Source organism: Gymnogyps californianus, chromosome 2 (assembly GCF_018139145.2).
Source record: "Gymnogyps californianus isolate 813 chromosome 2, ASM1813914v2, whole genome shotgun sequence".
NCBI classification, from domain to species: domain Eukaryota; kingdom Metazoa; phylum Chordata; class Aves; order Accipitriformes; family Cathartidae; genus Gymnogyps; species Gymnogyps californianus.
The window spans coordinates 79,252,473-79,276,025 of record NC_059472.1 but is presented as its reverse complement, the minus strand read 5'-3'; the positions used below and the strand labels follow the sequence as shown (position 1 = coordinate 79,276,025).

At 42.5% G+C, this 23,553-nt stretch overlaps 1 protein-coding gene across 1 annotated transcript in view; it reads right to left on the bottom strand.

Annotated features, from left to right (window-relative positions):
* Window positions 1–6,523: 6,523 nt before the first annotated feature.
* The window catches only part of ANKRD33B (ankyrin repeat domain 33B), a 48,208-nt gene continuing 31,178 nt past the window's right edge, over window positions 6,524–23,553 (bottom strand). The window contains exons 2-4 of the mRNA XM_050892187.1: window positions 20,430–20,559; window positions 14,619–14,759; window positions 6,524–7,374 (exon numbers count right to left, since the gene is read on the bottom strand). Coding sequence (XP_050748144.1) covers window positions 6,524–7,374; window positions 14,619–14,759; window positions 20,430–20,559 — 1,122 coding nt within the window. The remainder of the gene's footprint in view (window positions 7,375–14,618; window positions 14,760–20,429; window positions 20,560–23,553) is intronic.

Genomic DNA, 23,553 nt, shown 5'->3' with positions numbered 1-23,553 from the left:
AACTGATTTGGGGCATCCAGTTTGCCAAGTTTGGGATGTCCTTATTCAGTGCATTATAAAACACATCTTGGTCTAAGCATGGCTCTGGCTGACATTATTTATGCTTCTCAGTGGTCAGCAGCTCCACAGCCAAAGCAAAAAGGGTCCAGAGATTATGAGGTTTTTCCTTAAATGCTATATTTAGCCGTACATAGGAATTATCCAGGCAGAATAAAATTCCTCTTCTCCAAAGCAAGACGAGTTGGTCCTTCTCATTTGCCATGTGGCATTCTCCAGGCCTCCTTTGTAATACTGTGACAGCCTGTAATACCTTTGGAGATATCTATGAATATATTATATTTTTTGCTTACTTGGATGACTTGAGAGCTGTGGTCAGAAACACTTCAAACACTACGTCTCTGAATACAATTTCTCTGTCTTGTTCCTTGGTGGACTTTCCAAACTGGCTTTCCCTGGAAATAATCCCCCCTTGAACTTCTGCAAACAGAGAAGGTGGCGTGAGAGACATGGTACCTGGGGATGATGAGCACTTTTTTTTCTTTTCTTTTTCATTTAGGTTGGGGGGAGGTCCTAGAGAAAGTGTGTCTCCAGGATCATCAGATAGACAACCTTTACAGTTCCTAGGGGGCATCCAATCGAACTGAGCTGATATACAGGACTATCCCTATGTAAGTTAGTTATACAGCTGAAGAGTTTTATTTCTGAGGTTTATTTCTGAGGAAGCCTTTGCCTCACAGCATATTTGAAGCCCTGGTTTGTGTTTACCACCCTAGAAATGACCTCTTGGCCTGCCTATTAACAGAGAGGAGCAATCTTGGACTCACTTAAGGAATATGTCCATACCGAAATCAATTGCTTGAAGTCTCCTATTCTGAACAGCTGATTTCAAGTTTTCATTGTTTGATCTGTGTGTATCCTACAGACAGCCTGCCACCACTCTGCAGGTTGCCTCTGGTCTTCAGCTTCTCCAGCCAGAATTATTTCTCCAAAGGGCAGGCCTAGGCACCTTGAACATATTTAGCATAGGTACACAGGGAAGGACCTAAATGATGTTCCCTGCTATTGGTTATTATTTTGATTTTGCATTCATCTTAACTCATAACGTGTTGGTAGACGGGTTGCTGTACAGTCTAGAGAGGGTCCCTGGTGGCCAGACTGCTGGGTGACAGGTTTATTTGACTTTCTTGTTTTCACAGTGCTGTTGGCGGCATGTTCCCCAACCTCAGATCAAGTCTTTTACAACTCTGTCCAAAGTCATTGCTGAGTAAAAAGCTTCGAAAGAGAATGCTGGGGAACTGGCTTTCCTAGTCGTTTTGAGCAACCGTTTCAACACCTTTGCACACCTTCCTGAACGCAAGGTAACTTGCCAAAAATGGAGGAAACACTGAAGAAGGCTCATATTGAATCGCTTTCTTTTTAAATAATATATTCCGTAGCGGACCAGAGCAAGCCTTCGTGGCTGCTTTTAACTCTTGTCTCCACAATAGTCAGAAAAAATTAGGTCAAAATGCCAATCTTGTTTTAAATCAGAGACACATCATAGATATTGACGTATTTTCTTTCCCCCTCACTGCCTCCATTACCTCTTCTCCACTCTTCCAGGGATTATCTCTGCCCACTGTTATCTCTGATAACATTAGTTTAGCAGTTTTCAGTGACTTAGAATTCAAAGATTGAGTTGCAAAATCTACTACGTGGAGAGTCTGCCAAATTGTCAGTCCAGTTTTCGCTTGCCTCGAGAAGATAGTGGGCTGGCTGCTCAGCTGCTCTCTCTGCTGAATACACTCTCTGGGTGAGTAATTATCTAAGTAATGAAGAAGCTCTTTAAATGAACCAAATGACCATATGGGTTTGTAATTCTACCTGTGATAATTTAAAAGGAAGAAAAATGTGAGGATAATTCCCATTTCTTACAAATCTTTCTGCCCTACTTCATGGCTGAAGTCGCTGAGCAGCTCTGTTGCTGGTGCTTGTTTAATTTTTCCAAAGAGGGCTCAAAGGAGGGGTGGTGGTGGGGGGCGGTGGTGTTGTAATTTTCCTGACCATCTGCAAACCAGTGCAAGTCTCTTTCCTTGGGGTTCAGAAGAGATACAAACACCTGTAAGAGGGTGTCACCTCTGTGTGTCACACAGCTAGATGTTTTCTGGAGCTGCCTAACCTGTGCCAGGGTGCTCTTCCTCACCGCTTTGGGCACAGCCTGGAGCACTGGCTGAGCCATGTGGCAGCTCGCTGGCTCTGAGTGACACCGTCTCGCCCCTTCCCTTCCCTGCTCCCCTGCACTGGCTCCAGCGATTTTGTCCAGCTCGTTAAATTGGTGGAATACTAATCCAGCAAAATGCCAGGTTTGCTGGGGGCAAGCAGGAATGCATGGGCAGGAGAGAGGGACACAACTGCCCTTTTCAGCGTGTTGCCCACCTGCAGCCTCCGGGTATCTAACCAAACTGTGGAGTTTTAAGTTGTGAGGTACAATCAGCAGACCTAGCAAAACCAGGCTGCATTGTATGAATTACAGAAAAAAAGAGAAGGCTTCCATTCAGACCATCTGCAAATTGGCATATCCTGCATACTGGGTCCTAATTTCAGTCACAGTTTTTGGAATTTTTCTGCTGAAATGTAGATGTTTAAAAAAGAAATACCCTCGAAGAATGTTGCATATCTGTATGCCATTTTTTTATTCAAGGTGGTTTTTTACCAGCTGCTCTAATATCTGTCCCTTAGGAGGACAGCACGAGCATTCAGGACCATTAAGAAAAAGGCATTCAATGAAAAGGCCCAGTGACGATTTTTGTCAAGGTTTAAGGAACAGTTTTCATTGGCATAAAAAACCCGAAATGAATAATACATAGTGACATGAGGAGCCAATTACATGTAATTCTGTGTTCCCGCCTGACAAACCTTCCATGGGGTTGGTGGTCTCTTCCTTGGACACCATTGCTCTCCAGAGACGAGAGCACATCATCATTCTAGAGAGCACTGGGAAGCGCTTGGGATTTCACTTTCCACCGTCACTATATTAAATCCCTGTTGCTTACTGGAGAAGTAAGTCAGCCCATTGGTCTGAGTGCTTCCTGGCAAGTGAGCATCAGATGGTGAGAGGCTGGCCATCACGCCAAAGCTTGCAGTGTACCGAGACAAGCAATGGCCGTGAAGGCAGACACAGCCCGTGCTCCAGTTTCACTCACAACACTCAGGAGCATCATTCCCACTAACATGCCAGACTGCAGCCTGGCATTGAAGGCAGGCAGAAAACCTTCCTCTGCCCTAGAAATCAGTATCCCCTTCCCCTCTGTGGGAGCATCCTCCTGCAGCATCACCTCTGCCTTCCCTCAGGGGCTCCAGCTGCCAGGAGGTGCTGCCAAGAGTTTGCATGCTTTTTTTTAGGGGGTAAACAGTCCTGCTTGAGTGACCAGGAGCGATCTGAAGTACAGCCAGTGTCACTTGGCTTTTCATAGTTACGGGTCTCTTGGAAAAAAAAAACCCAACAAAACACAAAACAAACCACTCTGTGCTGAAATCCAACAGAAATCAAATCATCCTCGGCAGCAGCAGCTCAAGGGGGATGAACAGCTGGAGGAGAGCCAGGCGTGCCTTCTCCCCTGCTATGGTCCATTTGCCACAGGTTTCTAGAAGCATGTTTTGCTGGAGCTTTGCCCGCTGCAACCTTCAGACAGATAATAAAAAAGGCAAGCAAGAGGCGCAGTGCTTTGGGTGGGGATGGTGATGAAGAGGAGGAGTAGAGACAGCTGGGGGGCAGTGAGGCAGCAGGGGAGGAAGTCAATGAGGAGACAGAGACCTGTGCCGGCACTCCCCAGCCTAGCGAGTGTAAAGCTTTACACAGATGCACAAAATGGAGCCATACTGTCCGTAAGGGTGCCGGGGGACTGCCTGCTTGCAGCAGAGCAATGTGGCCGTGGGTCATCAAAGCAACAGCTACTCTCTCCACTGAGATGGCCAGCCAAAGCCCGACATCGGGCAAATGTAGTGGTTTTCTTTTACTCCTAGGGAAAAATTCACAAGGAGTGGAAGTTAACCCACAACAGCTCCTTCCAGGGAAACCAAACTGCTTTCAGATGGTGCTGATTAGTCCATCAGTGAAAGTGGGTGGGCTTTTTGATCTACTGAAAGGTGAAAGGCAGCATCCCCAAACCACTCTGAAGAAAAAGGTCGCCAAATAAGTTTAACAGCTTGTGCCTTTTTTAATGGAAATATCACATATTTATACACATATACACAGTAAAGTACAAAGGGTTAGAAAACAGGCTTCATTTTCAGCCCCTAATTCTAACATACTGTACGTTAATCCCTGAGAGCACCTGTCAATTGTATGTCTCCTGCAAGTGATACTGAGCGTGCAAATTCAAGTGTTCAACTGCAGCACAGGTTGCTTTTCAGATACTGAATCTGAATGCTAAATCTTCAGTACGCTGGGTTGGCAGTAAACAAAAATTAATAGTTAAACCATTCAATCCAGTGTACCAATTCAAAATCCATCCTGATATCTTTGCCACACAGCTAAAAGTCTTCCTACTCTCCAAAGAAATTACTTCAGCTTATATTCTGGTCACACCAATTCCATTACAACATTGGTGCCTATGAATTGCACAGCACTGATGCAGACTAAAATCCTCTTTATATTCAGAGGGCTGGGGAGGTTTATTAGCAGGGTGCATATTCCTCCAACTCTGACCTGGGAGGCTATCTGGCAATGCAGTCCAGCCAGCACAGCTACTCCACCAAGAGGTACAAACAACAGGCTGTGTGGAAAAAACCTTGTTTCACACATCTGCCATAACCTCTGTCAAGCCCTGACCCCGCAGATGCTAGCTAGCAATACCAATCTGAGCACTAGTTTTCAATCAACTGAATTTATTTCTCCCATGACACGCACAGTTTCATTAGAAGTTCAGTGAGACCGCGGCCAGCCTTTGTGCTGTGGGAGTAAAGAATGGAAAAGTTTTCCCTCTCTTTAATTGAAGGGAGAAGTTGGTGACAGCAGCAGCTGGGGTCTGCCTGGGCTCCAGCAGAGCAACACTGTCAGGAGGACACACCACAGCAAATTTCATTTCAAACGGGAGCAAAGCCTGAGCAAAAACATAGCCTGAGCATGTGCTGTATGACTGCTGTTTGCATTTGACCTCTACTTTTATGAATGTGGTCTTTCTTCAGCAAGCAGCAGGTTTACAGCCCTTCCTTATCAGAATTTGCCAGGGTTTGGCATGCCATTCAGACTGACTGCTGGTAAAACCAAACGAAGCCTTAACGTGGACCACAAGAACCTGCAGCAACCTGTGGGAACTGCCACTTTGAGATGCACTCATATACTAGGGAAGGTTTTCTGTCAGTGTTGAGACAGAGGGGTGAGGTACTGCCCTCTCCAGGCACCCAGAGGCGTACTACCAAAGCTCACAATGACATTTGGCCATGGTTTCCAAACATAAGTGGCCGAGCTGCCTGATACTGCATCTCTGACTGGATGTTCATAGCATATGGCTGGACTTGATACCTGGGAAAATTGCTTGAACTTCGGGAAGCTGCATAATTTTCCTGTCCTGGCTATAATCTGAAAAGGCTCACAATAAACCTGGTGGGTTTTTTTAACAGGAACTTAAATATCAACCAAAAAAAACCCCCACCTGTGGCTCACCATCTCCCTTATTTCACAGTTAAACACAATGACAAAAAATTCCCTGAGACTAAAGAGGAGATAACAGATAGATAGTGGATACAGGGAAACTTAATGGGGGAGGCAAATCTTAGGTGACAGTGGCATTCAAAAATTAGCTCAGCTGCTCTGTTTCTCCAAAGAAATCAGTCCCTGCCCCTGATTTATACCTGCAGAGGATGTGAATACCTCAACTACAGAAATATTTCATGTGCGGCCCTCTTTATATTCAACAGAACAAACAATAGCATTAAGAACTGCATCCATACAGACTGTAAAGAGCTGTACAGTTTAATACCTATCCTGTCTTAAACTTTGATTACTGGAATTAAAATAAAGTGCTTAGTATATTCAAAACAATTGTAGACCTGGATTTTCACTGCCTACCAACACTGTGGTATATTTTAAACTTTTCATTATTACTATAAAACCATGCAATACGTCTACCTAAGCAAGGAGAGGGAGGAATGTCTAGTGTCAAATGCACAACTCCTTAATTTTGTCCATTGCAAAATGAACAAACACAAAATACAATCTTTTCACACACGTTGTTTTTCAAGCTGTTTCTCAGTCATTCACCTGGAACTGGAAAAAAGGAAACCGCAAAAGGACTGCACCACTTAAAACTTCCTATCAACAGCAGACAGGTAAACTTAGTAAATATTCCACCTCAAAATACCTTCCTGCTCCTACCATCAGACACACTGTGGCATAGCCCTTGCCCTGTTTCTGCACCTTAAAGGCCATTATTCAGTATTCCAGCTCTGTGAGCAGTGTGCATGCACGAAGGTGTTCAGTCTGTTATCTCGCTCAGATAACAAGACTAACGGCTCTAAAACCTTCTAAGCAACTGCCTTTAAATCAGGTCCTGCATCTGGCAGGAGACACCTGCCTCTGCTTTTGAGCCTCTGCTGCTTTTTTCTTCTCCTGTTCCTCCGCCTTCTTCCGCTCCTCTTTTAGCTCCTTGTATCTCCATTTGGGAATCTGCAAATAGGGGTCATCCTTTGCACTGCTCCTCCTTCTCGCCTTTTCTGGCTGGAAGGTGGGTGGAGGAGCCTTGCTGATACGGACTTTGGGGATGACAAATCCTGGCCTGACGCTGCTCCGTCTAAGCAGGTGGAGCGGCAAGAGGCTTGCTTTCCTAGTGGCTATGGTGTTCACTTGAGAGACTGCAAGGCTGATGGGCTGCAGGCTGGCTCGCCGGTCCTTCTTCTTGGGGATCAGTGTGACTTTGGAGTTCTGAAATAGCTTCTCATAGCTGCTGAAGTGATCTTTGTCCTGAGATCGGATCTCCTCGGCTCTCTGCTTCCTAAGGATTTCTTGCACAGCCAGTCTGCGTTTCCCCACAGAAGGTGGGCTGCCTGGGCACACAGTCCGGCATGACAGAGCAATGAAAGGACTGCCCAAGCTTGTTGTCGCCTTCACCATGTGGTCGAGGACCCCGTCTTCTTCTGGGCCGTAGAAAGACCGGAATGAGACAGCTGCCCGCATGCACTCAGAAATCCTCTGCAAACAGCTTTTTGGCTCTGCAGCCTTGGCAAGAAGTTCCTTCATCTTTGGCCATTCTGGTTTATATTGATCACAAAACTGTTCTGGGCATGGCCTGTCCATCAGCTTTTGCATGATGAAGGCAGATTCTGATCTTCCTGTGTAACAAGCCCATTCCCATGAAGTCAGACCACGGCTTGGGTCAGTTGCGTGAACATTTGCCCCTCAAAGAAAAGAAAAACAATTAGTGTTAATTAATGAAACTGCCTGCAGTTTTGTTGCTATGATCAGAGTTGAATCAGGCAGATCCCTGTAAGAAAATGTCACATACGACACACAATAACATTTGTGTCAAAACGAACATGCAATAAGGAGAGATCAGGTTCCTGACTTTCTGAACTCCTGATTTATTTAAAAAAATAATAAAAGGAATTAAGGCTGTATATATGAAATTCTCTTAAAACAATGCAAAGAATGACAATAAATTTCAACTGCATTGAATGTTGCCTGCCATTTTAAAATCCATTCACTCGAGCTCAGAAGAAAAGAGTGACAAATATGGAAAGCAACAATTCTGTACACAAAAATCCTTCCCATACAGAATAATGGGCTTTGCACTGATCGCTGCCACTCAGAAGAGAGATCTTGGGCTAATGATCACAAGTTCCATGAAAATATCAACTCAATGCTCACTAGGGGCTAAAACAGCAAATAAAATACAAGGAATTTGTAGAAAAGCATTAAAAAATAGAGAAAAAATAGAGAAAAAATAGGGGAGGGAAAGGAAAAAATAGAGGAAACACCAGTGTACAATTCAGGTTCTCTTATCTCTGAAAGGACACTGTAGAATTAGGGAAAGCTGAGAGGATGGTGACAAGGGTGATCAAATATGAGGAAAGTTTCCATACATGTCAGAGAGTGGCTAATGGGCGAGATGGACCTTCAGTCTGAGCCCAGAACAGCTGTTCTCATCTACCTTAGATTACCACCTCTGAGGAAATGAAGTAATTGTTAGCAAAAACATGCTATTACCGCCAGGTGGACCAGCCATAACAGGCGACTGGGAGACATGCTAGACAGCAGAGGCTTAGACATTTGAAGTACAGTGTTAGGTCCTGGAAGGAAATGATTTCTAGTGGTTATTATCTTTCGACCTGTCCTCCCCCCATTCCCAATTTATGATCTTTATCCATCCAATTCTGACATCTGTCCCCAACACCATTCTTTCTTCTCATATATTTCTGCATCCTTTTCCAGCTTTGCCTTCCTTTTGATCTCTCCATGTTCCTATAAGCCCCCTCACATGGGCTTCTGCCCTTGTTCTTCACTCTTTTGCTTTGAAGTGGAGTTACATTCTTCTCCTCCAGGGCACCTGGCTGCCTGAAGAGAGGATACAAGAGTAACAGGAGGAGCAAGCATCCTAGTCTGCTCTACTGTATCCTTTCCAACTTCTGTAGTACTATATCCAATGCTGCCACATTCCTGGGCAACCAGAAAATTGCAGGGAAGTCCTCTCAGTTCTGGTATTAGGGTGGGAGCATGGGCATTTGTCAATGAGGATGGCATGTGCCTAGTTCTGCTCACACAGAAGAGCTCTGTAAAGGACAGAGGAAGCTCAATACAGAGTGCACCTTTGGAAGAATTGCTGCAGAACAATGAGCAGCAACAAGTGTTTTTGGAAGCTGAAGTCAGCAAGACACTGTCACAAATACCCAATACATTACAGCTGGTGAATGCTAAAGGGTACAAAAGACCTGTCCAAAAACTAGCTTGGTGTCACCAATCAAAAAGAATCTCAGAGATGTGTTGAGGACTTGACAGCCAGCATCATATCCTCTGCATTGCACCCAAGTGATCCTGGACATACCACTTGGGCACACACATCCTGATGTTTTAGAGTATATGGGTATGTGGGTGAATGAATGAAATCATTAGGAGAATGAGTACAAGTGAATACTGTCTGGTTTCAGGCAGTCACGTTCTTCAGCTGCAAAGCCTTTGTTTTATATTCTGCCTTTAAACTTTGACTGATCTCAGAGGGAGCTTTGCATGCTCCCGACCTTGTTCAGCAGCTCTGCAGCATGTTCCCTGGGACAGGCACAGGCACTTTGCCCAGCTGCTTTCAACATAGCTGAGCTCTTTAACATTCAGTTGTGGTTTGCACATGTCACTGGCCCTGTAGATAATTTCTGGGTTTCTTGAAAGAGTTTCAATCTGGGATATGAACAGGCTACAATGTTTGACTTCTTGAAGGGCTTCTGTATCAGCTGAAGCACCATTTTCAAACAGCCAACACAAAACTGAGCTACACAGATCTTGTCACAAAAGAAAAGACATTATGTCCCATTGCTCTGGAAGAGGGAGATGTCCAGAGACTGAGACCTGAGGAAAAGGCCAGAGAAACATCATGATAAATTATTTTTTTCAGAGTGGATTATCTTGGTGACAGCATTTCAAACTAGCACAAGGAGGACTAGATAGAAGGAATGGTAACGAGGAACCAGTTTGCAATGGGTCTAGTATAACCTTCCCCACAAAGGATGTTTTGTCATTACAGAAAAACAGAGGAAAAAGGAGAGCATGGGGAAAGTGATCAAAAGCTCAGTTTTAACTCTATTAAGTACCAGTTGATTCCTAAGTCTCTGAGAAAATCCCTAACAAGAGGATCCTAGAGACACAGACCAAGAGTGAATGTGGATGGAGACACCCTAAGCAAAAGAGCTGATCTCAGTTTAAGTGTAATTTAAGTGAAATTTGCAGAAAGGACCACTCAGAGAGAAAGCACAGGGGCACTGCAGGGAGTCAAGCATGGGGCCCAGACTGGAAGGCAGAGAGGAGGCAAAGAGGAGGAAGATTTAATCAAATCAAAGAGTTCATTAGCTGTGGACTGAAGAAAGGATTGTGAGATCTCAAAGGCAGCAGGGTTTGACGAAGTTCATGATCGCAGAAGCTACAGACAAACCAGTGAGGGTAGGAACAAAGACATGGTATGGAATGTCCCTTTGGCTAGTTCAGGTCAGCTGCCCCGGCTCTGCTGCCTCCCAGCTTCTTGCACACCTGCTTGCTGGCAGAGCATGGGAAACTGAAAAGTCCTTGGCTTAAGATAAGCGCTACTTAGCAACAACTAAAATATCAGAGTGTTATCAACATCATTCTCACACTAAATCCAAAACACAGCACTGTACCAGCTACTAAGAAGAGAGTTAACTCTGTCCCAGCCGAAACCAGGACAGACATACAAAGATATGTCCTCCTGCTCCTAGCCTGTTTTTAAACCATCCTACCCAAACTTCCTACCCCTGAATCTCTCCCATCTCGGTCTAGCCTCTTGTCCTGTCCCCTTCTTAACACTTGCCTGGGTCTGCAGTCCTTCCCACTAGAGCTGACTGGGAACATGGCAGATTACGTGGAAGTTGTTTCCTTGTCGACCACATAACAGGCAAGGATTTACCACAGGAAGAACAGTAGCTAAAGGAATTATCTCCAAATATAAATTTTAATGAACAGTATGCTCTGCTTGTAAACAAGCAAGAGGTATAGAGAGCTGCTTACCATTATCTTCAAGAAAAAGACATGCCAGCTCTGATATGGTGCAGCTGTGAGACCTGGGATCAGAGCTGTGCAAAAACAGCTGTGTGAGAAAGCACTTACTGGGGGCTCCCCACCTTTGCTTGGGGGCTGCATTGAAGCTCAGATGCTCAGCTCTGGTTCTTGCCCGAGCTATGTTGCAGCTATGCCTGTGCCTGGCCATGTGCCTTGCTGATTTGGACCCTGACCCACAGACTTAATTTCTTGTTTTGACCTCAGACCTACCTTGTCTCTATAGTCTTGCCTTGTCACCATGGACTTGCCTGGCAATCACTGCAGTACTGGCTGATCCTGGTTATTGTCACCAGCCCTACTCCGTTTCTTCAAGGAGTGCCTTTGTTGATGAGGCTACTGCCTTTGTTGATGAGGCTAGTGCCTCTCTGTGCCTTGCTGTCACTCTTGGCTCACCTCCCTTTGAGGAGAAGCCCACTCCTGCTGCTCCCTGACAGATGCATCCCCAGGTGTTTCGGAAACTTTATGTCAGAAAACAATAGTACAGAGTATTGAAATCCCGATCTTTCAACAGAAATCGATGCTGACTTTGTACCTTGTATCACAAAATCTCTTCTAAGGTGTGATTTACTATAGTGGTATTGATTTTCTGTACAAATCAGGAGACATTTCTGAACAAACTTGTCATTCAGCAGAATGCCTCATCTGGAAGAGACATGAATAGTCATGTCCCTTTTTAAATGTGATAGCAGTCTTGTTGAACTAATTGTCATTTCAGTGTAAGTATAGCCCACAAGTTTTCTTTTAGGAAAACTACATTTGCCACTTGCCTTGATTTTCCTATGAAAGTTGCCCTGAAGATCATTTTCAGCACAACTAGTTTTAAATCACATGCCCCTTTGGGATATCAATATCCTATTTGACTAAGAAGGCTTAATGTCCCTTGAGATGCAAAACCGACATCCTGAGTTTAAAGACAGGAAATGAAAGAGCTCAGACATCTGTTACCGACCTATTTTATACACAGTATTTAAAGCCCAGTCTTCAGATCCACAGCCACTCCAACGACTTTACTAAAGCATCCCTGCGTTTACACTGGAGATTGCAGCAGAGCTTGGCAAGTGAATTACAACCGGCATTTCTGTGCTCCCACTCCGGCTGGCTCGCTTGCTGAATGCTGGCAGCAGCGCAGTCCTGGCAGCGCAGCAGCCTGTGACAAACTGCCGATGAGCGACTGGGTTCCCCCCTTACTCGCTGTGCACTCACGAATAGCAAATTCACATGTTCCAAAGACTCACTTTGAAAGAGCAGCATTATGGCCAAGTGTCTCAGAGCGCCTTAATCTTGTAGCGATTGACCTTCGCCACTCCAGGAACTCGAATTTCAGAAAAAGCAGTCACTTTGACAATCCAGCTCCAACCATGTGTCACACGTTGCCATTACCTCTTCCCCATCTGACTGTGTTAAATCCATGCTTAGGCGGCTAGGAAGGTGAGTTATTTTCCTGTACTGACCTCCTGCATTGCCATAAGTAGGTGCCCGTCAATAGAGGTCTTACCCAAGCCACTAAACAGATACTGAGTTTAAAAACCTCCTGGCTGTAATTCTTTTCTAAAGACACATACCTGCTTTGTAGCTATGCAAGTAGACCCACAGCTGATTATGGGTGTTTTCCCCCTGTATTTGCATGCATTCTTACGTTTTAACATAGAATTTTGCTGTTTTATTTGTGAAATTGATTTTTTCACCAAATCTTTTAATAACAATTTCTTTCACCTTCTTCAGCAAACTAGCACTTTATTGTCAGCAGCCACTCAGTATCCCTTAAGCCCTGAATTACTTCTAAATCCATTATGAATGAGCAGCTCCCTCCCTCCCTACATTTCACCAGACTGTCCAGTGCTAAAAAATAGTCAGATATTAAAATGGATGCAGGCAATTTACCACACTTCCTTTGCGGCCCCTATTTTGAGCTGAAAATGTGAGGACCTGCAAAATACTCACCAAAACATGTATATAAACTGCAATTTAGAAACTTAGCCAATGGATGATCTTTGGTATCCTCACTATCTCTAATGCACAAACAGGCTGATACAACTTTCTGTAGGTAAACTCGATATGGAGGCTAACAAAGCCATTTCTGGCTGGCTAAAGGTTTGTTCTCCCCAATATTCTGTTTTCTTATGAATCATGAAAACGAGAAGGTGGCTATTCAGATGCCAGAGGCAGCAACCACATAGTGAACTTTGATAGCGATACTTTTTGTACAAAAGTAGAATAACAAGGACTGAGTTATCTACAAAGATGGAAAGGTTGTGAAATAGCTTCTAGTGACCAAAACAGAAAGAACAAGCTTCCATCAGATCTCCAGGGATAATAATAGAAAGCCATGACACTGTAAGGTCAATTTGAGAAGTCGTAAGGTCTTGGCATTGAAGTTTCATTTTAAGTGATAATTTATAATGGGCACTGGAGAATTCTGAACTAGCATCTGCACGAAGTATGTGTTAGTCCAGAAAGTGCATCTGTGTCTAGCAGTACTCTAGCTCTGACAGTCACTTTATAATTTTGTGTCATAAAAATTTAACTCCAAAATGAATGATCCGATTCCAAAGCCTTGATTCCGGTATAAGAGGCTACAGAACCTTGCGGAAAATAACATGCTGGTTACCACATCATCCAAACATTTTTCAGTGTCATATCAGCATCTAGAAACTGGATATTATGAAAATGAATGAAAGTAATATCGCTATGCTTGATAAATGCCTGCGACTTAAAATACTCAGATTATGAGGGGTTAGACTTCTGTGACAGCAAAATGACTGAAATGAACTACTTATTCAAGATCTCTCTCAATGAAATGGACCTGTAGAATTCTTGATCTAGACAGTAACAATATTCACATGCAATCTGTTATCATTTCCATAATATTTAATTTGTGTCAAATATCTGCAACTGTAATACAAGAATATATACTAATATATGTTATTTAATTATTATCTAATAATTTATATACCAATTACTTAATATAACAAAAACATACAACATTGTGGCTAAAAGGTGCTGTATGCTGGGACTGCTCCTGTAGAGGCTGTTGCCCCAATGCCTCTGGCCCTTCCAAATTTCCTTTCCAGGACCCTTGCACCTCGCAACGCATACAGCTCAAAATTCAGCCGCAGTCAAGAGCCAACAGCAAGAAACGTGTTTCCTGTTCTCAGATGTGAAGAGAGGCAGGTGGGCAGAGATGGATCTGCTCACTCCCTGTGCCACAACTCCCTCCTTGCAGCGGATACAGACCTACTGGTGCCCTGTTGCCCATGAACCTGGAGACCAAACTCAGATGTGTACAGGGTTTAGAAAGAGATGTTATTCCCTATGTCGCCAAATCTCCCACCAATGTCTCCTGTGGGATATGAACCCTACATCCAACTCTCCTGACAGGAGCCAAAGCCCCCAAAGTTTTCCACTCCCTGCCCCAGGACCTGCCACAGTTGGAGGGAGAAGTGGACGTCTGGCTATAGTCCCACCACCATCACACACCCTTGCACCGTCACACCCACAGAGCTGGCAGCAAGAGACCTGTATGTCTTTCCCAGCTGTGTCATGAACTTCATTAACTCCTTGTCTACAAATCTTGACGATCACACTCCCCAAACTCTCCTGGAGACAATGAATCTCACCCTGAGAGCTCTTGGAGAGATCCTGGATGAGTTTCCACAGGCAAACTGAGCGCTCCTGCACCCGCAGCACGTGACTTCACTGCCTTGTCTATGACTTACTTAAAAGCTGCACCCATTTCCAGGGAAGGCTGCACCACACCTCTCAGAGTAAACGTCCCAAGAGCCAATTTTCTTCTTGGTGTTTGCATGTGACTGTCTAGTATTTACAGTTACATGATGACGAAGAAGCAGCAAAGCACTTTGCTTACCTGCCAACATCAAGGCTTTCACACATTCAGTTCGACCCTGCATCGCAGATTTCATCAGTGCTGTGAATCCAAACACATTCCTTTTCTCAATATCAAGCCCGGGAAAATAGTTCAACAAATAGTTTGTAATGGTAATGTGCCCTTTAAAGAAATGAAAAAGCAGAGAAAATATGTCACAGAATTAAGGCGCTGTCTCAAGTTTAAACCAAAAATTACTCCTGCAGGTTTGATAACTGGAAAAATGCAGATAATTAATAAGATCTCTTTTTCTTGTATCCTCCTCGGCTCATTGCAGTCATCAGCCTTAGGGTTAAGGGCACTGACTTGTGACTAGAGTGTTGGGATAGGAGCCTGGAAACCTGGGTTCCCACCTTCTCTCAAGTTGCTCTCCTCTCTGAAAAGTCAGTTTAAGGTAAGAGAATAATTGAAGACCAGAGATGGTCACTCTGAGATTGCAAGGGGCTTCAGTTTCTTGCCTCAGTGAGTAACACTGCAAAGGGAATTCTTACAGCTTATGGAAGAAATGCCCATCACCGCGGGGAACTGACTGCAAAGGTTCAGCTTTTTCCCTCCCCTGGTAAATTTGAGCCTTACAAATCATGGTGCTTCATTAAAAAGTCATTACATATGGTAGTTCCAGCCAATAATACTAACAAACCACGCCAGGCCTGACACAAGACAAAGGAATATTTTGTGTAGAATCCCACATTTTTATTTTTCCATCTGACAGTCTAAAACCACTTGTCTACTCTCCAGCAACAGGAAAATGGGGCTGCTGTTCAGTTTTGGTAGTAAAATAAATGACTTAGGTTCTGTTTCTAAAAGCAACTGTTGTTGTCATTCATGTGCCTTGTACGCCAGGATAACTGGTGTCAGCAAGGGCGAACTGAGTAGTTGAAGACATCTCTGGCTAAATGGTTGGAAGACCAATTAAAACATCAAGTCTTTATAATTGGACTATAAGAACAAGACTAATATATAGTGCCGTTATGACTCATTCAAAACAGTTTTCCCTTCACTTGTCATTCATTTCATGCTGCTTTGACACTTTATAAAATAATGCAGTCTGTTAGACAGCTGCAACAATCACAATTTAATTATTAGGAGCTGTAAAAATATTCTCTCATCTCACTCTGCAGTCCAGCTGAATATTCTGTGATGCATGTCATTCAAATTCATGTAAAAATGTTACTGAAGCAGATTATAATTCATACAGGACAATTTTAAAAGTTTATAGTGTCACATCTGGTGCAGATTTCATCAGTTGCTTTGTACCAACACAGTCCTGCATTCACTTTGGAAAGCAAGTTAAGAAAGTCTTTACCAATTAATTTAAGATGTTTTCTAGGTGTTACTCTTTATCTCCTAGAATTTGCTGGACTCTGCTACCTTGCTGCATAACTGGAAACTCTCCTGAAACCTGAGCAGATGTAGAGATAGTGCAGATCAGCTTAGCAACGCCAGAGTCAGAGAAAACCAAATAAGGAGGTCCCTGTACCTTGCACAGTCTGATGCAAATGAAATATAAAGATACGGCAAACGGCAACAAGCTGAACAAAGCAGAAGTGAACTGGGTTCAGGGCAGGATCAAGTGACCCGGTCCTGCTTACTCAATACAGAGGCTTCAGCTTCACTGACTTTATTGGCATAAGACCAAATCCTAGCAAGGTATCCCGGTTACTACCGGGAGAATCTTTGTGCCCAAATTGTTTTGCAGAACATGCTCTGTTTCACTGATGTACAGTGTGCGTCTTCATGAAGGTTTTGTAACAGCTGAAATACTGCTTTTTGACCACAGAAACCAGAGATAGGAACAGAAACAAGGAGAAACAATAAGATGGAAGATTTTTCAGCAGTTATTACATTACTAAAGATGTTCTTCCCTTTGCTGAAAGTACAGCTGCAGTAAGAGACGTCTTGCAAATCTGGGATGATCCTAAGAATCAATCCTGAAAGACCTGGCTCAGCCAAAACTCTCCAGGAGACTACAGATGGCCTCAAATAAGACAGAAAAAATACCAGCAATAAAATAACAAAGAAAACGAAGAGGTTTATGATTCTCAGAAGTTTTGTGTCTCAGGGATTCCTGAAAACCACTTCATTTTTAATCTGCAGGAGCTTCTGTCCTCTGAGGTTTGCTTCAAATTTCTAGTTCAAACAGATATCAAATTCAAAGCAAAACTCAGAGCTGCCAAGTTTTTGTTCAAACCCTGTCATACGCTTTTGATTTAAGGCCATAAAGTTTGCTTCAGTTCGTCTGCATTTGGGGGAACTAGAAGTGTGTATCTATCTAAATCGTAAACCAGGTGACTCTTCGTGATTTAAAGTCTGCTATGAAAGCCGTATGCAGCTCTAAAATAAATTAGCCTGGCCTCAGCCAGTTTGGTGATATTGAATTTGTATCAGGCTCTTGCTGTTTGTAAGCCAGATCTATCTTCTACCAGAACGGGCATGCTAAGGGTACAGTTCTTCGCCCTGTGAGCCATTTTTAGAGATCAGCACAGATGTCTGTAATAGCTTAATTCACTTAATTGCTGCCACAGAGGAAATGCCTATAATGATGACAATATTACCTAATAATCTGTGTAATACAGGCAGAAGGATAAGCTGCACAGTAAGGAAGATGCTCTGTTATATAACATGGCAATTTCGAATGGTTCCTGCAAAAAGCCTGTGTTTGGTCTATGGGTGGTGAATGCTTTCCGATGGATGGATGGAACCAAAGACACCCAGAAGCTTTTATCCTCTGGATGCCTGAGGCGTTTGTGTTCTCATGTCTCCCTTAATAAACAGAAACTGGGATAACTTCCGATTTTGTTTTCCCAGCTCTACAGCCTTGCCCCAGACTGGTCCCTGTAACGTAAAACATCTATACTTTGTGAGCAAATACGACTCTCTCTAAACACCAGTATGTGCCAATTGCCATACACTGCCACTGATGTAGCTATGTCCTCAGCAGCAGCACAACTGAGAAAAAAATTTTAATGTAATTTTCCTCCCTTTTTCCTTTTTTTGAAACCACTCTCCTTCCTTCCTTCCTTTCTTTCCGCTTGTTATTTCAAGCTCTTGCTTGCATCAATCTCCTGTTTTTTCTGCATTGTCCTTGTACTGGCTTTTAATGATTTTGCTTCTGCTTTAACAGCATCACCACCCATTTCTGGGCACCACCTGCTGCAGGCTGCAACACATTTACAGTTTTGGAAGGCAAGCTCTCTTTGAGAAAGGATCCCACATCTCTAAGAAATATTGAGAGAGCAAGTGAACAGACCAATTTCCAAACCTGAAATTTACACACTAAGCAGAGCACTTTGTTTGTGGTTATTTTTCTATACCAATAAGCTTGTTAAGAAAGTACTGCTTTTCACTGATCCCTCCAGCCTATCTTTCTCAGGTCAGCCCACACAAAAAACTTCAGCTTTAGTTACTTTCTTTGAAGGACGAGAACCTTAAATTATCAAAAGCAATACGAGGAACTGAATTCACTTATCTTCTGAGACTCTAGCTGGTCTTTAAGATAATTCTGTTCAATTCAAGCTGATGCTCAGATTTGAGTATCATGTCTGGGCAGTCATGAAACAGCATAGGCAAGTGTGGATTTTAAACTCCTCTAGCAAAAGTAGAGAGGCCTCCCTGTCATCTCCCTTAGCATCTGTACCTCATGTTACAGCTGCAGCCTCTGAAACACAAGGAATGACCCCTCAGGACTGCAGCCTCTTTCCCATCCAGCTCCTCTTCGGGGTCTGGCCATACGTGATGGCCCACTTGGTCAGCGGGTCGTAACAAAAATGGCAGCACTTTCTGAAACCTTCTGATATCACCTTACAATTAACTGAAATAATGTGGATTTGCTATTAGGCTTTCCACAGGAAAACCCGTACTTTTGGTATAAATAACAGCGATCTCTCAGAATCATTTATTTGGCGAAAATATTATTATTTTCATGGCCTAAAGTTAAAAAAAAAAAAACAAATAAATCCTCCACTAAAGGAAAGCTCGCATAAGCTTTGCTTTCAGTTCTTTATAATACACTGCTCAGTGTTACTACTTAACATTCAGCAATAATTAAGCAGCATCTATTGAACTGTAGCTCCTCTGGTTGCAATGTTAACCTCGCAGTAATCTCTATTAACACTACAGCAGTATCTTGTGATAATGAATTAAATAAGTGGTGTCAACACTGTAGCTCAGGATTATCATAGGCAGGGGAAAACATCCAAGTTGTTAGGAGTTTGTATAAGCTTCTGCTGACTACAGTCATTTCCAGTTGCTTTGAGGATCAATAGCAAGTACTGGCAGAGAGTGTCAAGTCAATGTCAGCCCTCTAGATTAATTCTGAGCTCATTATCATGAGTTATAAAGGTCAGGAAGGAGTCGGTGTTAAACCTTTTATAGTCCAAATTTATATTAGGGCAGATAAATAAAAGTAGGTTAGAGTTTTGGAGACTTCTCCACTTTCTTTGGAAAGCTACTATACTCATGACTTTGCTGTGAATGTGACTACTGTGGTCGCAATTCTTTCTTCCAGTATTCAAGACCTATCTCGCAGTGACTTCTTTAGCAGAGTTCACTTTTTGGTACAACACAAAGAAAAGTTTGGTACTACCTGGAAATGTCTAGTGGCAATATTACTAAATTAACGTCAAAACCAAACTGCTCCAATCTTTAAACATGGCTTATAATGTCCATTGATGTTGCCTGATGGAAATTTGTTTCCTCCAGCCAACCAAGGTCTGGGAGGGAATACTATGTCCCATGAACTGCCACGAACATCCCATATTCTTCATCAGTGAGAAGACATGATAAAGACCAGGTACGTAGTTCCTTGTAAATTGATTGCCTTTGAGGAGCACGCTTGAGGGATGCAAAGGAAACCATGGATGCAGAGCCAGGCAGCCCTTGGAACAGCTTTTAGACTACGAAGTGATGGCCCCCTTGGTCAAATTTTTCCTGATTTCCACACTTTAGCACTTTGTTAACACTTGTAAGAGAAAACTACAACTTCCCTTAAAGGTTAAGGCACAGTGTTTCAGTTTTAACAGAAGTAATTGATTGCTTTTTAACTGTAGACTTGAAACTAGTAACTCTTTTGGGAGTATCTCTTACAGTTATGTGATCTGTTACACTTGTTCACTGAATATTACCATGCTGGGTGGGATAAAAGAAAACCTGGGGATAAACTCTGCTCTCACTCTAGTCTGCATCAGGATTAACATGATCGATGTCAATATGATCAGTCTGTTATAAAAGCAGCATTGGCAAACACTGAATCCTGCTGAGACTGTAAATAGGGTTTTCTTGCTTTTAACTATGGAGTGGCTGAGGAATGTCTTAGCAGCTAAATATTTCTTAATGACGATGCATTTTCCTACAGTCAGTAGCTATTACAGATCCACTGAGATAGGTGCAACAAGCTTGAGAAAAGAGATGCTATCAGCACTAATACAGCACATTACATGGCCACAATGTTGACTGGTTGCTTGCCAGAGCAAACATCAGAAAATAAGCTTAAAGGAACAAAGCAGTATAGTACTGCGCGCCTGGGGCAAGATTTTCTTAATTTTTAAGTTAAAATAGTTAATGGCATCTACTAGAAATGTAGAGCTTTTTCTGTCTTAATCCATTGGATAAATACTACCATAGATTAATTAGTTCAAAGAAAATCATGACAAACTTACTTGGCAGTGGGCTTGGCCAGGATTATTTTACGCAAACTAATTTCTTTTAGGGCTTTGAAAAAATCCTAAAAATAATAGCCACAACACACACTCCTCCTAAGACCCTGTATGTAAGAGGTGAAACAAAGAGCCTTACCTGCCTGTGCAGCTGTAATTAGAGCCGTGTTCCCTTCGTTGTCCTGCCAGTTCACATCAAGGTGAGGGCATTGTGCTAAGGCTATTACAATATCCACATAACCTTGGTAACAGGCAACAATAAGACCATTCTGTAAGTAAAATATAAAGAGACAGTTAGGTTTACCAGACTCAGAAAAGTTCACTGAGGAAGCATACTAGTCTGCTTTTTTATTTATTTTTTTTTTCAGACTGAAGAACTGAAAAGATATCAGCATAACTAGTGATTAGCTCCAGGCACAATGTTCAGATCCAAAACACTGCTTTTCGTCTCTGCCCTTTGGTGAGTAACATTTGGTATTCCTCAGAAATACCTAGGAGAGTAGGTATTATATTATGCTACTTGGAAAGTAACTGTTTATAAATGGCTTATGCTTAAATGGCTATATACTCTATATCTAAATGAGAATAAATCAGATTTTATTATATAATAAAATGAACCCAGAGGGTAAGATGAACTGGACCTGCTCTGAATATTAATTCTCTGAAAAACAACTACTTGTTCTCTGAAGGGGAAGTGGTAGGCAGGAGTGGTGTTCATACTGCCTGTTGCTATCTTTAAATACTTCAGGTTTCCCATTAGAACTAGACTTTTTTTATAATCATAAATAAAATAAAATTGCTTTTAGAGTTCCTGTTTAATGTGCTTTATGACAGCTGGAAGCTGTAAAACTTCCAGGAGGAAGCCAAGCCAGGAGGTAAACCTTATAACTCTGCTTGGTACCCAGATAGTGTTTCACTCCATAGCGGCAAACTGACAGCTTCCCTAAAATACAGCAAAATACACTCGTCATTAATTAAATGGAACTACAGTACTTAATCCTGGCTGCTCACTTGATGACTAGGATTAAAACCGTTATCTCCAGTCTTCAGGATCACTCGGGCAGCCCGGTGTTCATCTGCACAGGGCTGATGGGTGTAGAGGAGGGGAGGTGCAGATAAACCAGTGCTCCCCACGCTCCCTCTTCACTGCCAACGCATGACTCAGTTTTGTTGAGCTCAGCATCAGTATCTGACTATGGAAAAGATAAGGGCAGAGACACGTATCTCAACCTCTCTGGTAACCCTGCCTGCCTAAAACGCACTCACACAGACATGTTGCAAGTTCATAACCACAGAAGACTAGCAAGAAGAACCCAATTATGAAAACTGAATGGCCCGCCCTGACTCCTCCATCATTTTTCTAAGCATCTCTTGCCTAAACATTCTCTTTATTTCTTTTCCCCATGGACACTACTAAAACAGAGACATTCACCGAATGACAACTGCAGCCTCTGATTTATTGTCATTATAGCTAACTAGTTAATATTTCAGTGTCCTGTTTCATTGTTATTCTGGATAGTCCTTTTGGCTTAGGTGGCAAACAGCTTCATTAAGATACAGAGGCAATGCCAACTCTTTGGGATGCCCACAGGCTATGTAGGGTATTTCTCAATTACATCTTTCGATAAAATTATTACTCTGATTTCTTTTATTCTCAATTCACTCTTGTCCTCAGTATGAAGCAACACCCACCACTGCTTTATAAAGAGCATCTCCATTTCCTCGTGAAGAACCTGTAGTACTTCAAACTTCAATACTGAAATTGTACAGAGGATTCTGCTTAAAGTCATATATATATATGTATGACCTGAAATAATATTCACTAAAACCTATGTACTCTCCTGGTGGGATTGTTCAGATTAATCCAAGTTTTACTACAATGTAATCATTCTTAGCTTTAAAAAAAATTGTGTCAGTGTCCACTTGGTAAGGACCTGAGCATTATTTTAGTTCTTTAATAATTTCATTTTTCACCTGATGTTCAGGATATAGGTCTTTACAACTCCAAAAACTCTGCAGATTTAAAACATCACCCAGTCATTCAGTAAAATGTCAGTTACTAATGATAGCAGAAAACTAAGTATACAATAGTTTGGAGACCTAAAATTCTTGACAATAAGAAGGGGGATTCTGTTGTTCACTGCAAGAATTGGCATTTTTGAAGAGAGTGGTATTTTCAAAATGCTGTAAGAATAACTTAAAGCAGTTATCATCTCTAATGGAAAAGCTGTTTCACTCAGTATCTGAAGGATATTTTCACAGGACATTTTTGTGTTCTAAAAATATTTACCAGATGCTTAAAAAAAAAAAAAAGGTCCTTTTTTGCTCTCTTTAAAAGAAAAACAAACTGTAAAACAGTAAAACAAACAATAACAAACAACAAACATTAGCTCTTTTTTGCAATAGGCTTTTGCATTACACTATTTAGGGACTTTTGTCCTACTTTTAGTGGGTACCTCCGTCAGATAGGATCTAGTATATCTAACACACACTGGCATTCCAATTTCAGCAGACATGAGACACAAATGATCTCAAAATCAATCAATCATCAACCTCATTCACCATTCTGAGTTTACAAATCAGAAGGATTACTTAGGTATCAATATTTTGTGAAGTTTATTTTCCAAAGGTACTATCAAAGACTGCTTGCTTAAGGATAAGGAAAGGCAACGGAGAGTAGGAGCTTTCTGAGGGATTACATGATGCAGTAGCATGGGAAATCATTTTTGAAGGACAGTTGTACGAATCTGAAGTGGGTCAGATAGGTGTGTGAGAACCTGGTGTTTGACGGAGCGTGCCCAGCACTCCCTGGTTGAGAAGCAAAATGAGCAATCGCACGAGGACATAAAAACAAGTCGTTTCACTGCCATATGGTTCCCAGCACCGTCCAGGGCTGTAAAGCTGATGCAAGTGCTCTCTGGTTACCCTTACTGGTTACATGTTTCTTAGGGAGGTGGGTGAGACAGACCGCTTGCTGAGGGACTGCTTTCCTTTGCAGAACTCTTCCAAACGCGTCAGATATTGAAATGAGGTGCAGGAGGCTACAGCTTTAGAATGAAAATTGCAATAAACCCCTGGATTCAATGGTTATTTCCCAAATCCTGGTTCAATGATACCATGATAATTTGTGGCTTCAGGTGGCTTTTTTTTTTTTCCTTTTTTTTTTCTCTTTGCATCCATTTCTGGCCCTGTCTGTATTCTGCTTGCTGAAAGTTAGTACAAGCAGATTAGCCAGGATGCACAATCAATCAATTGCAACATGA